We start from the raw sequence: 14,745 nt of genomic DNA, 5'->3' as shown, positions 1-14,745 counted from the left end.
TTATTTCTCCAAGTATAATGGAACAATGACTAATAAGAAGGCATCACATCAAACTATAGAGTTTATGAACTGATTTAATTACTTGGTGTCCAAAAGTAATGAAAGAGACAGTTCTACATAGGAATTAGTGTGCAATCACTCTAAGAACTAAGGAAAGTAAGCTCTGAATTTCATCTGTGATGAGGTAAATGAAAACCTCCGTTCCTCACACTTGAACGCTAACAAAGTATGCAGGAACTGAAGGATTAAGCATCCTCCCCATCTGGACTGGGCCAAATGGACCGGGTACCATAATTCAATGCAATTCTTCAAAACTACAGATGAATTTTAACATGAATGAAACCCATGTTACACAAACCCAAGAACAGCACAAATTGCAGACATCAGGCACCACAAAAAGCTTTGGTTTAAATAATCCACACCTGTCTTCCTCTTGAGAAAAAGATACAAACAGCAGTTTTCAAAAATCTAAGCAGCCTGTTCTTCTTACAAGCATGGACTGAGTCTTGGTAATATTAAGTTCAATCCTCAGTTCGGTCCCCTTTTTCTCCATGACTCTCCATATGTTTTTGAAAAAACAGGGGTAATATCTTTGTTATTCAGAATACCTTATACCATGGAGCCATCAAGAAGATGTTCAGTAAAAAGGAACATTTTGCTGATGATAGCAAGTCATGTCCTCTTTGAAACCTAAGAGTGGTCCTTGTTTCATCTTTATATAACGCATACTGTTGTTTGCCTGATTCAATCCATGTATATGCAATATGTCTCAGATTTGGCCAGATCAGCAATGTAACTGTGCTCTCAATCACTGCGGTGTTTTAGAATTTGAAATCCTGCTTTAAAAACACCTGAAGTCCTGCTTTTATGTAATTTTGCAACCACAGTGAAGTCTATAATGCCTTAGCCAGCGCATTTATTACTCTCACTTTCCCCTTTCAGTAGGTATTTAAATGTTAAACCAAAATGAAAAGCCACAGCAGTATGGAAGTTGTATTATGACTATCAAAGCATAATACTTCAGCAGAGATATGCTGATTTTGTAGATAAGAATCACAAAGATGCTTTTTGCAGTAGAGACAAGAAGAGATGCAGCAGAATCACAACTTCAGAAGTAAAACTCGTATCCACCTCCCCTACTTACATTCTCTTTAATTCTCTGATCTTCCTACTTCAATGTCAGTTCTAGGAGCATGAAAATGAGGTTTAATTCTAGGAGCTGCACACCACCATCAGCCGCTAACCACACTCAAGTAGAAAATAGGAAGGTGACAAGAAATTGCAAGTACCAGGTACTGTGAAAGATGGCAAAAGACTCTGAAGAGAACAGGACATAAGGTAAGAAGAGCCTGGGCGACAGATCACACTCGGAGATTACTGCAACACACCTATCCTCAACCCTTTCCTTTGAAGGGGAAACTTCTTTGTTTTCTTGCTTTCTTAATGGAAACTTCTCAAATGTCAAGTTTGCTTTCATATCCTTTCCTTCTGGGGCATGTGATAATGTTCTTGCCTGGAGAGTCTACTGGGCATATTCAAAAAGAACTATGTACACTTCAATCTCCTATTATCTAAATTGGTACTAAAAAAAATCCCATGGTTGGTAGCTGCTCAGCCTTTGAAATCCCTGAACTGGTCAATTGCTATTCTACGCTTAACTTAATTTTTTCCTAGGAGCATAGAGTTCTGCTTCTGCACATTTCCAAAGATGCTCTAGCTTAAGCAGTGAGAGATCCTGCAGCCTGATCCAACTCATCTTCCTTGTGGAAAGGCTCTGACCCTCATGAAATGCGGTCTGAGCTTCTTTCTAACTGTTGGTGGTGCTGTTTCTCTGCAGCATCAACACTTGGTAAGCAGAACAGCTACCCAGGTAGACTGGGGTCCACAAGTCTCCTTGTCCTGATGGTCTCAAACCTACTGTCCTGTTTCCTAGGAGCATGTCTCTCTGACAGGAACACTCTCCTGTACTCCTCTTGAAGCTATGCTAGTATGAAATTAGGAATGAAGGTATCATTACATCAAAAAGGAAATTATAAGCATGAGCTCACCACTAACACATTGAGAAGAGTTGGAGGCTGGCTTATGTTCTCTGACTCTTCTGTGTGCTTGTCACTGGATTAGAAGTGGCAAGACTGTGGCCTGAAAACAGAAATCCTCCATCAGTTCTCTAAGCTCTGGATTGGTGTCAAGTTCTTTACTTGATTCTGGCCAGCCTCATAAAATTTTGATATTCCTTTCTGTTATGTTGCCCAGGCTTCCAAAAGGGAGATGAAACAAATGAACTAGTCCCTAGAAAACAGATATGGAGTTGTGAGTTTCCTCCTGAAGAACAAGTATTTCAACACCTCTTGTTTTTTTACTTCATGTTTCTACAGTTCTGAGGTGCTGATACACAAACTACCTTAGAAAAGCATTTTACCATGTACTTCTTTCTGACCCTGAAGGAAATTTTTCACTGAGTATCTGAAGAAATCCAGATGTCTAAAGATAGTCCCTTAATGGGATTATAAAAAGTCCCCTGGTATTCATACTGCAAGGAATTAAGAGCTATGAGTCTTCAAATTTTTAAAGTATCAACTGCATTTTTTAGCACCTGAACATCTTTAAGCATCTCATACTTAATCACAATGTAGACTCCCATTAAGGAAGTAGAAACAGCTCAACAGAACCTGTGACTAAGAAACTGCTATAATGGCACAAGAACTACTGACAAAATATTACCAGCAACTTCTCCTAATGCTGCTGTCCACAGAACTGTAATACCAAGCTGTTCAGTTATTTTTAGCAAAACTGTACACAAAAGTCACACCACTCTGTTAGTCTTATGATAAGCTACTCTTGTACACCTTTGTGTAATTTGCCCACCGTCAACCAAATCAGCTCTGCTGACCTGCTTCCCACATTCCAGCCTCCTTCATACAGTCACTGTTTAAACAACAGACAAGCAGTTAGTCACAAAAATGGAAAACATGTCTTCCCTTCAACCAAAAATTTTAAGATGCCATTAATAAGTTCTGAAATGTTCACATTTTAAAGCTAAAAATCATGCTTTAAGTGTCTGGAAAGTTGGGAAGTGGTCTTTTCCTAATCTACAGCAGGTTGCAGGTTTTACCCTTAGCAACTCAGCATGTTCAAAGCAAAAATAACTTGCTATACAAGTTATATCCAGTGTTGAGGATGCAGAGACAAGGTTACACTTGAACACATGATATTTGTGAAACGGTTTTCATCTCCTTTGGCTTTTACAATATCTCAGTATCTACTTTGAGCAGCTAGGAGGAGCCTTTTGAGACCAACAAGAAGTCCTTTGGACATTCATGTGCTTTTTCATCTGTGATCTTAAAGCTTCTTTATGCACTTTTCTCTTTTACTACCCAAGTGCTTTAAGTACAGCTAAGTACCAGGAAGAAGCATCTGATTCTCTTGCCGGAAATTCAGCAATATGAAGAATGTTAATCAGGAAGGAAGTGAAATAAAGTACATGAACCAATACTCATCAGACTACAGTTTGGAGACCAGCAACACAACCTCTACCCAAATGAGTAGTCTATTGCTTGCAGAAAAAAAAAGGCATGTAAGATTGTAGGATGGAAACAGTGAAATTTTAATAACTTACAGTAATCACTTGTGAAACCTTTACTTGGTCCATAACTATGTGCACTTTAAATGTCTGCTAAGTATATAGATATCTTTATAAGTGCTGCCCTGGAGGTCTAGCAAAGCACTCTGTTGTCGTGTGGGTAGACTAGCTTATGCCTGAACTCCCCAAGCTGCTAGAAGCTGGGAGTATTGCCAAGAAAAGTTACTTATGGATTGACCAAAGATATGTTTGTAGTCCTTTCTACTTCATGCTCATAACAGACTTCATAAGGACTGTGGTCAGTGCATCTGGACTGCCAAAAGGTTTTTCGGGTTGCATGGAAAAAAAATTAAGCAAACAGACAGGCTAAGAAAGTATAGTAGTTGTCTGTTTGAAAGTTTATATGCAGTATTGAAAATGTGCTTTCTACTTAGTAAGCTGCTCCTTAAGCAGAATTTTTATCCTGGAATATGTTAAGGAATTGGTCATTAGATTTTGATTAAAAGAAAAATCTTCAATTATTATTTTTTCAGCAGACAAATATTTCTAGACCTGACCTTGCAGCCCTACAACACTGGCTTTCCTAAGAGCACTTTCATTTTCAACATCAAACCCTGCTTTAGATTTAAGTACTAGGTCTACAGGTGTGCAAAGAAAATAGATGAGAACCGGTGCAGTAAGCTAGAAGCTGTAACCAAACCATAAACCTGAGCAAAAGTAAGTTGTCTATTTTCATTTCCTGAACAGCTTGATTTGCAAAAGACAATATATTTAAAAAATCACAAAAGATAAATGGTATTTTAAAGTGTTCCATTTTAGTCACTGAACATGCTGCCACTTCAAATAGGGATACTGGTTCTTAAAACACACACAGGTTAAATTCTGCTTCGGGAAAGTGAAGAAAGCACAGACAACAAGAATCCTATTTCAAGTCATATTTGCTGCATTCCCACATACAAAAGACTAGCACAACTGCAAGTGAGCTTTGGCTGCATCTCTGCTCTTCATTGCAGCAGGGTGAATGAAAGGCAGAATTTACAGATCATGATAAAGTATAATTCTGCCTTGACACTGTTACTTTCACTTCTCTGATATACCGGAAAGATGCAAACATAGCCTCAGGCAATCATTTTCCTATCTATTTTTTTTCTCTATCATTGATATAAGATGACAAAGCATCTAGAACACTGGTGCAGCTGCTTAATACATTCTGTTACACTCAAAGGAAATTCAGAGTCTACTTTGGCAAAGGAAATTTTATTGTTCTCAAACTAATGGTAAACAACCAGAAAAGTTATCCCTACTCACTATTTATCCTGGCCGCGGACATTGCAGCATTTAACTTCCATCCAGACTGGCAGGATATGCAGCCTCAACTAAAGCCAATGCCTTTGTTGAGTAACCAGCAGTAAATGACCAGAATACAAGGCTTCCCATTGACTTACAGTAACAGGCTCCTTACTCTGTCATGGGAGTCACATGAAAAAGCAGTCCAGTACCAATACACAGCACAGATGTAGGTGTAGCAGGAGGAAAGAACTAATTCTACAGACTTAACACTTTGTCTGCCTCTTAAGCTTTTCAAGGAGATGGCTAGCAAAACGGACAAGACATGGGCTCCTATGTTTCTTTGTGTTTTGTTCTCAAAAAGATCTGTCACTCAGGGTTCTCTGTTAAAAGCAAACATTACATTAGAACAATTAAAATGCTATGAATTTAACTCAAGCACAGTTCACTCTGAAGTGTATGTGAGTTCAGCTCAAATCTAAAGCAGTACCCTTAATCAAAAACTGCCAGTTTTATGCAGATGTGAAGTAGTAAAGTTGTAGTGGACCTGATAAGCCAGGAAAATCAATCCATAGCAGACATTCATCTGTTAAACAGCCCATAATTAAACTCTAAACACCGTCATGAACACAAAAAGAGACCAAAGGCAGTAACTGCAGAAAGAGGGGATTGTGACATATATCCCACTTGTCTAGTCTTCCTCATTAGGGTTGACTTCTTCAGCTGACCACTTTTGTTATTTGTGTTATTCATAAGACTGCTCAGTTATCATGCTATGGCAAAGTAGGTCTTCTGCCAGTGTAAGAATGATCTGTATAGAACAGAGAACTGGCAAAGGGAGGAAAAAAAATAGGGAATATTATCCCTCATTTGGGGCTGCAGAAAGAGTAAGAAATGAGCAAACGCAAGCAAATGCTATGTTCTTTGTCCTTCAGACAATATTTTGCTTGCTGATGATCTTGACTTAGGAGAATCTCGTCGGAAACAGACAGGAAGACTGCTTTGAAAAAAAGTGTGTAACTTGGTTTTTATGTGCATCCAAAGTGTTGGCAAACCTATACAAATATTAGCATAAATGACTACCATTCAGGTCCATCCAAAAGTCAGAATGGCTAACCAACTAACTGCAATCAGTTTTCTTAGTAAAACTTCAAGTCTTCCTTTCTTAAAAAAATTAAGAGAAATAAAACATGTTTGAATACAGAATTGGTTAGCCATTACCAGATTCATGAGTAAACACAATGCAATCTTGGATGAAACATCAGGTGTTATTTGAACACCAGAAAACAATTTCTAGAACTTACCTCCGAATACAGATGTTGGAAGAAGTTCAACAGGACCATGAAAGAAAGGAACACCCAGTCTGTGCCACCTACCTTTTGCACAGTCCTCTGGAGAGCCTGTTTCATATTTCTACATGATTCTGGCATTAACTTCATTTCTTGACTTTCAAAGGATGCGTCATGTAAATCTGTACTTTCTTGATGACCAAAAAGTGTTCTGACACAGTGTGCGTGTTCTTTTGAAATTCTAGTAGGGTCCATCTGAAACAAAAACATAAGCACAACCACAGTTCTAAGTGTCAGGGACACTTTTCAACCATCTAAAAGTTTGGCACCTGGCTAATTTTATTATCTAAATTTTCTTCATAAACAATGAAGAGAGAAGAAGTTCCCAACATCGAGGTTTATTTCATTCAACAAATATGTGAGACAGGATACCCGACTTTCAAAAGTTAAGATAAACCCCACTCTTACAGTAAAATCAATTATCCTGAATTCAATTTTTCAACCACTCAGTGCAATATCACAGTTATTTTAACAGGAAACAAAGTCATCCTACCTCTAAGAGCTATTGTTTGTAAAATGGCAAGTGGAGAAACTTGGGGAAAGTATGTACAACACCTAGCACATCATTTTCAAGAGGAGAAACAGAAGTTTTCTCTGAAAATATATCACTGAAGCTATCAGCCAGCTATCACAGAAACTTTTGTGGGTATACTGGTTGTGGCTGGGAGAGAGTAAATTTTCTTCACAGTAGCTGGCATAGGGTTGTGTTTTGGATTTGTGCTGAAAACAGTGTTGATACCAGATGTTTTTGTTACTGCTGAGCAGTGCTGACACAGAGTCATGGTCTTTTCTGATTCTCACCGTACCCCACCAGTCACTGGACTGGGGGTGCACATGGAGCTGGGAGTGGACAGTCTGGAACAGCTGACCCCAACTGACCAAATAGCATATAGAATATAAAGCTGGGGTAAGAAGAAAGAAGGAGATGACATTTGGAGTGAGGCCATTTGTCTTCCCAAGTCATTGTTTCGTGTGACGGAGCCCTGCTTTTCTAGAGGTGGCTGAACACCTGCCTGTCTATGGGAATGGTGAATGGGTTCCTTGTTCTGCTTTCCTTGTGAGTGCAGCTTTTCTTTTACCTATTAAACTTTCTTTATCTCCACCCATGAGTTTTCTCACTTTTACTCTTCCAATTCTCTCCCCAGCCCCACTAGGGGAAGTGAGCGAGTGGCTGCATGGGGTTTAGCTGCTGGCTAGGATAAAGCCATGACAGTCGTAAGAGGTATTCCTATGTGAAACAGTCACTAAGAAAGCAAAAGTTAGAAAGACCAAAAGATGATTAAACTGCATTGCAAAACACCTTTGCTTCATTGGACCAAGACTGATTAGCTCAGAGTATCTACAAGACATTTTTAGCAGTCTTTATGAGTGAAACAAGTATGCTTTAAAACCCTGAATTCTATCAGTTAGATAAATTGGAAGGATATTCCAAGAATTAGGACTGTACCTTGGCAGAGTTTAATTGCATACATACTAGTTAAACCATTTCACCCTCTCTTCGCATACTCCATATCCTTCACAGTCAAGAGATATTAACCACTACCTTTCAGAGATGGCCTAACTCTCAACAGTTGTTCTAAAGTTGTACTTATTGAACTTTTACTTCAGGCTTGAAATAGGGTTTATGCCTCCAAACTCTTGTCTAAGTTCTCTAACTTTATCAGCTGGCCTGTTAAAGAACATTTACCTTTCTGAATAGGTGGAAGAAACAATTTTGCCCAAGAATTTCAAAAGGTAATACATTATTTGTAATCCCAATGCAGGAATACCAAGACTTTATGGATAGTGCCTGACATGTGTTCAGTTTCCTTTAACATTGTGCTGAACAAAATAGAACATCAAAAGGAAGTTTTGCAGAACACAGAGCAGCCACAGTGAATCAAACATGTTATATCACTAGCTCACAGGAACATAAATTCGACTCCCTAACCCCAAAAAATAACCAAGTCAAAAAGCATAAGGTTGGGATTACAGAGCTGAATTTAAGTCTATGCCAGCCAGGCAGCCATCCAACAGGCACATACAGCAGACAAACATTTGTTGCACAGACAGCAGCACCAAATGCTGCCATTCTTCTGCTGAAGTCTCCAGATGGAAGCTGTTTGCCTTATTCATTTCGACCAATGCCAGCCCCTGTGACCCCATTTATCTGTCCTAGTCACCCCTGCAGCTTTGGAATGAAACAGGTCATAAAAGGTTCACCTGAACATCAGAATATGCCACAGCTTTGAGCAAAGGGGTAGCAATGAGTTACAGAATGGCTTAGAGGCAGTAACATCCTCCTGTGATGGCCTGACACAGCTAAGCCCAAAAGAAAATCTGTGTACAGCCATTGCAGTTCTATGAATTAAGCGCTAAAAACTACACTAATACCTTCTGAAGTCAGCTAGTGCAGTGCAGATTCATTAACTGCTTAAGCAGATCTAAACCAGCACCTCTGTGCTCTCACCACCTTCACCACAGAACTTAATTCCTGAATTTCACTCTCCTCTTCTAAACTAATAAACAGGGATGAAATTTTGCTGACCTAATTTCCTGAAATATTAGCACCTCAAAAATAACTCACTCCAGGTGTCAGACAAGCATCAGAGCCAGTATAGGGACAGGCATAGGAATGAAATAGCAGGAAGGCTATTTCAGCAGGAAGTACTAGCTTTAAACAACTGTAACACTGCAACCTAAAAGCATCTCTCACAGTATGTCCCACTAGTATTCAGAACTCAGAAAATCAACTGTAAACTAAAATAAATAAATAAGAAGCACAAAATGTTTACCAATAGCTGCTAGAAGGTAGTTAATGCAGAATGACTTGGGTTGGAAGATACCTTTGGAGTCCAGTCTCCTGCTTGAAGCAGGATCAACTTGTAACTTAGGTCAGGTGGGTTAAGGTCTTGTCTAGACAAGCTTTGGGGAATTTCCATCAATGGAGACGTTCAACCTCTCTGGGCAAACTATCCTAAAACTTCACCACTTCTAGTGTGTAAAAACCCCTGGGTTTGATGCCCAGCTACAGTTCTCCTTGCTGCAATTTATGATTGTGCCTCTTGTTTTTGCTGAGCACTTCTGGAGAGCCTGTCTTTAGGCAGCTAAAAACAGTGATTAGCTTCCCTCACTTTAGTCTGTTCTTTGTTAGGTTCAAAGAATACAGTTCTCCATTCTTTTATATATCACGGTCCCTACCTATCACTGTGGTCTTCTGCTGGACTCTTTCCAGTTTGTTGATATGCCTCTGATATGGTACTGAGAGACTCAAAATAGGACCCATTATTTCATATGTAACCTCTCATGTTGGCATTGTTAGAGACCTGAGGGAATTAGGGTCCTCACCAGGATCTGGGCACCTGAGCCTTTTCCCCTCCACACAGATCACAGGATAGAAGATAGAAAGCTACAGAAAATAACTGCCATTAGATACTAATTTTTATCAGTAATTCTACTAGTCAGACTACTTTCCCAGTTTGGGATTTATGAAAACATGCAAAGCACAAAAGCAGACAAGAATACTAGGTTTTACAGCCTAAATATCATGCAGTTTGTAAAGGCCTGAGCATCTACCATGACAAATCATGCCAGCATAGACTTATAGCTATCACCCACCGTCACATCAAATGTGTCAGACAACACTGTGCCAGAATAGTAACGGCAGATTGTACAGAGTCACTTGCTCAGATTATAGTTTATCTGCTGAAGGCCTAAAACAGAAAGCCAGCATCTCTGCACTGAGAGGTAAAAGACTGAAAGCTCAATGGAAACACTGTAACTGATATCTTCAGCAATTTAGAGCTGTGCAGCCCATCGTGACAAAAAGTACAAGTCTCTAGAGATTTACTGTTTGATAAGGTGAAACTCTGATCTTGGGACTAACCCATCTGTTGCCCTTAACTTTTTCAAAGAATACACAGTCTTCACCTCATTTAACTACGAAAATTAACTCTCTTGTCTGAAAAGGCATTCTCAGAAATTCTGCATCTTGTATCTTTACAAAGAATGTGTTCTGAACTGCCATGGCAGCAAACAAGCATTACCAAGCACTGAGATCAAAATTGTGGGCACAAAGTGATGCACAGAAAAACTTTCAAGGACATGTTTTGAGAAGAACTTCTAAAGAACAAGAAAATTATTATGAAATACCAGAATGATCTACAGGAAGCACTTTGCTAACTTGTAGGGCAGAGACCTTCAGCATAAAGTCCTAAAGATCTAATACTTGGAAGAAACATCCAGATGAAAACAAAAATAATGGAAAAAGCTTTATAACATGTGAAGTACCCTAAATGCCCTAGAGGAATTAAACTATTTAAAGAGAAGAGTGTCTAGATTATTTTTTTCTATCCATTGTGTCTGACCTTGAAGTCAGACCAGACTGTTCATTGTCACTTGATTTTCATCACCTCTCATAATTCTAGTTGCATTTCTGTACTCTTTTCATATGATTCAGGGCAGATAAAATGAACTCCAGCATAGTGGGTGAGGTCAAATGAAATTACAGAATTAAGAACCAATTTTCTTCTGTAAAAAGATTCAGTCTGGCTTTAAAAGATACAATACATACCAGCCACCTTTACTATTCAATTTTGCATCAATTATGTGATATTACAATATCACACTAAACACTTATTCCTTTAACATTTATACCTGTAGTTATTTTCAAAACTTAAGCCACTTTCCAGACTATCAAATATCCCTTTGCACTCCATGATCTTTCTTAAGCACCAAAAGGGGGTTCCACTAGGCTTCCAAAAAAATGCTAATAATCACAATCAAGCTGTTTTTTCTGTTAGCCACTGCTCTATCATGCTTGCAGAACTTGAAGTCTTGAAAGGTAATTGTCTAAAAACATACAGAATGAAATCAGAATGAAATGACAATAAAAATCTGACTTCTAGCCTTTTTTTAAATGGGAAAAATGTATACTCTTGGAGTTCTATGTTTAACTACGGGAGTTAGACACCCAGCCCCCACACTTGGATTTGAGAACTTCTAGTTTGTTCCACTGCCCTCCAGTTCAGTCAGTGTTAGATGAAATTCCTACTCTTTTATGATGTAAGTGCACTAAGAAAATGGGTCAGAAATAAAAGCTTAAAAGCTAATCCTTGGGAGATATACTTCAGCATTTACCAGCGGAAGTTAAATAAGACACTTTGCTCTCTTACCTCGTGCTGTGCATGAGTCTCTATTGAGCGATGATTTCCAGCTGCTCTGAGTATTTAACTAAATTTTCATAGCATTCTAACTAAATTTTCATGGCATTTTTATAGATAATGAGCAAATATTCCTCATAAAGTATAAGCAAAATAAATGCTCCAGACCAATAAAATCTGATATTGTTTAATTTCTTGGATTCAGTACACTGCACAGGATGGACCAAAAAGCAAAGTCAGAACATCCTAGTGTTTTTACATTTCAGAACACTATTATGAGAATATGGGTAAAATTCAATTTTTTGCTTTTTTTTCTTTCTTTTTCAACATACCAGCTCATTGTCTCACTAGCATTGCACTGCATTATTTCTTGTCCACAAACATGTGTTTACCCGTGAAAACCTAGTGTCAGTCTTCGTTATGTGTCTTATGAAATTCCAAACGCTCAAACCACAAAATAAACAAAACTAAGGAAAAACCAAAACCTCAACTATTGTCTCAGCTTATATTGTGTCATGATCCAGCCCAAATGATTTTATGCAAATACAGACAAAATGTGTATGGTAAAACTGAGTCAGAGTTTATTCAGACTCTTAGGTAGGGTTTTAGAGAGTTCACAAAATGTATAATTTCTTAATATCAGCCTAAACAGTCAAATCTTTCTAATTCACATTTGGCTAATTCACCAACCAAACTATCCAAATCTTTTGATGTACAGCGTCTACTACTAACTTCTCATCATTTTAACAAAATAAACCAAAAAATTTAAGTTCTCTTATTAAAGCACAAATTCAGATAGCTGAAATTTGCATTGAAAAGGCCAAATTGAGATAGCTTAATTCAACCAAACGTGACAGAAATCTTTTCAAAAGAAAGAGGTCCAATCATGTCCAGTATAAATAAAACAATCTCTAAGAGTGTGAAATCAGAATTACGTTTTGCAGGATTACTATATTTTTTCATCTATCTTATTTCATAATTAGAAATGGTGAACAACTATGGATTATTATATCTTATTATTGTGAATTACATACTTACTTCAAAGGTATACCTATTAATCTATTTTCTTCATTACAAAGTTTTCAGGCAACAACTTCAGTCAAGCCTACATTGAGCTAGATCACCTCTTTTAGATGCTTTGGAAGTTCAAGTTTACAAAGGACTCTATTCAACAGTATTACTCCAAATCTGCAGGAACAAGAAACCAGCAAGAGAATTAAGCTGCCAAATGCAGAATTATTGCTGGATGATGCAATTTTTTAAATCAAGGAAGCAGAAGAAAAATATTCCTTTTTAGCCTTTATTAGGCACGTGTGAAGCACTGGCACGCATTTATCAAAAAGAGTCCTTAATAAGGGCCTTAATAACTTTGATTAGTTGTTTTGATTGCAATGGGTCTCTAGGACACTAATCAATGTACAGCTGTGCATCTCTGAACTATGTTTTGACAAGAATGTCTTTTCAAGTTCATGAACATCTGAAGTGAAAAACACTCCCTGTCAGAAGTTGAAGTACGTATTTATTTATTTAACTGTGAAGCAAACAAACAGCTTTAAGATTTTACAATGAGTCCCAGAAATTAAATGTCACTCTTCTGAAGTATGCAGGTTATGATTAACTAAGTACTCTATTGCTGTTCCATTTTATTTTTTTAAAAATGGAAAACACGAAGCCATTGTTGATAAGAAAATAAGAAATGGTCTGCCTATTAAATGATCAGCAGTGCTACTGTATATTTGATAGTCATTTATCTGTTTAAGTGGTGCAACATTTGTTTTCAGAGTGCACTTTGTTAAGAAATCCAGCCTGCTACATCAAGGTCAAGCACCTCTACCTAGAAAGTAAACTGAAAGAAACAGGTTTCCACTCTCTGCTGACTTCAAATGAAAAGTACTCGCAACAGAAGTGCCACTTCCATGAAGGCAGTAAGACCCACACTAACAGAACTAATTAGCATCCGACAATAAAGCCAAGCAGAAATCTAACACCTAGCCCTGAGAAGTAACTAGCTGGCAGCTCCCCACTTCCTCTGAAAGGGCTCAGCCTTGCGGGTAAGAGATGCAGCAGCGAGAGAATCCAAGCAGCCGAGCTATTTCCAAGAAGCAGGCTCCTCTTCTCTCCGAAACCCTAACCGCTCATCACCTTATCTCCCCCCACAGCGAGACCTCCCCGTGCTCCTTTCTGCACGCATCGTTGCCTCTTCTGAAGCATCCCCCGTCGGGCTTGCGGCCTGGCAGGTGAGGGGCAGCTCTCTCCCCGATTCCCAGAAACCCCCAGAATCCCAGAAAAAGCTCCTGAGCTGCAGCGGGCACCTCTGGCCGATGCCCGCGAGCGCACTGATCCCGCTCCTCCGCGGTGCCCCTCTGCAGCCTGAGAGACAAACCATCCCAAGAGGTGTTGCGTGGTGACCCTTTCTTTCTTTAAAGACACTTCTCCTGCTGATGAAACATTCATGGCAGCCAAAGACCTCAACCTTGTCAAACTCCTCTCCAGTGGAAAAGTTGAATCATCAAAAACCAAAGCCCTGCAAGACTTCAAGTGAAGGATCAATATTAAGCTGTTTCCCGAGTCGGGCACCCCTCATATCCGCTGAGAATCCCTGAACCCCAACATGCATCCACAACCCACAGCACTATCTAGAACACCTCGGGCTGAGCATCTCCAGTGACCAGGGGACACCACAGGCGGGGCAGGGCACTGGCAATCCCTCAGCCCGACGTCCCTCAAAGCTGGACCAATTTCAGAAGCAGATAAATATGTTCTCCGAGTTTGTTTGTTGTTTTTTTTTTAATTAATCGCCTCAATCGCACAGACACGAGGGCCTTCCCCTCTTCTGAAAGGTGCGAGGCGGTCGCACATCCCACGGCGCGAAGCGCCCGCGCCGGCCCCCGCACCCTCTCCTGCCGCCGCCCGTGGGCGCCGGCGGAGGTGCCGCTCACCTGAGCTCGGAAGTAGAGGAAGAGAGCAACGCTGCAGACCACCTGCCCTAGCCCCAGGAGGACGAGGGCGGCCAGGAGCGAGCGGGAGGCGGGCGGTGGGTGCGGGTGTGCCGGCAGCGGCGGCGGCGGCGGCGGTGTCGGGGCGCTCTCGTGGGCGGCGCCGCTGCCCAGCTCCTCCGAGCCGCGCAAGTACTTGGTGTAGTCTCGGCTGGCGCGCCGCATGGCAGCTCCGCTCCGCTCCGACGGCTCCACAAACGACTTCACGGAGTTCCCCAGGGCCGGCAAACAACCCCACAACCCCGGCCAGGCACCTCTTATAAACTAGGCGGCCAATCAGCCCCGGGCGGCGCGCCCCTGCCGCCCTCCTCCTGCTCCCGCCCGCCGTCGCCACACACATCACCGCCGCCCCCTCCTCGCCTCCCCTCCCCGAGCACCGACCGGCCCCTGCC

General features: G+C 40.3%; 1 protein-coding gene across 2 annotated transcripts in view; it reads right to left on the bottom strand.

The window, feature by feature from the left end:
• TNFSF11 (tumor necrosis factor superfamily member 11) overlaps nucleotides 1-14,745 on the bottom strand; it is a 46,983-nt gene that overhangs the window by 10,136 nt on the left and 22,102 nt on the right. The window contains exons 1-2 of one of the 2 annotated variants that reach the window (XM_017814994.1): nucleotides 14,297-14,518; nucleotides 6,244-6,411 (exon numbers count right to left, since the gene is read on the bottom strand). In XM_017814994.1, coding sequence (XP_017670483.1) covers nucleotides 6,244-6,411; nucleotides 14,297-14,518 — 390 coding nt within the window. Of the gene's footprint in view, nucleotides 1-6,243; nucleotides 6,412-14,296; nucleotides 14,519-14,745 lie in introns of those variants that run through there. The other variant, XM_017814995.1, reaches the window with a different exon arrangement.

This window comes from Lepidothrix coronata, unplaced genomic scaffold (assembly GCF_001604755.1).
Source record: "Lepidothrix coronata isolate B3197 unplaced genomic scaffold, Lepidothrix_coronata-1.0 Scaffold48, whole genome shotgun sequence".
NCBI lineage: Eukaryota > Metazoa > Chordata > Aves > Passeriformes > Pipridae > Lepidothrix > Lepidothrix coronata.
This window is presented reverse-complemented; position numbering and strand designations above follow the sequence as displayed.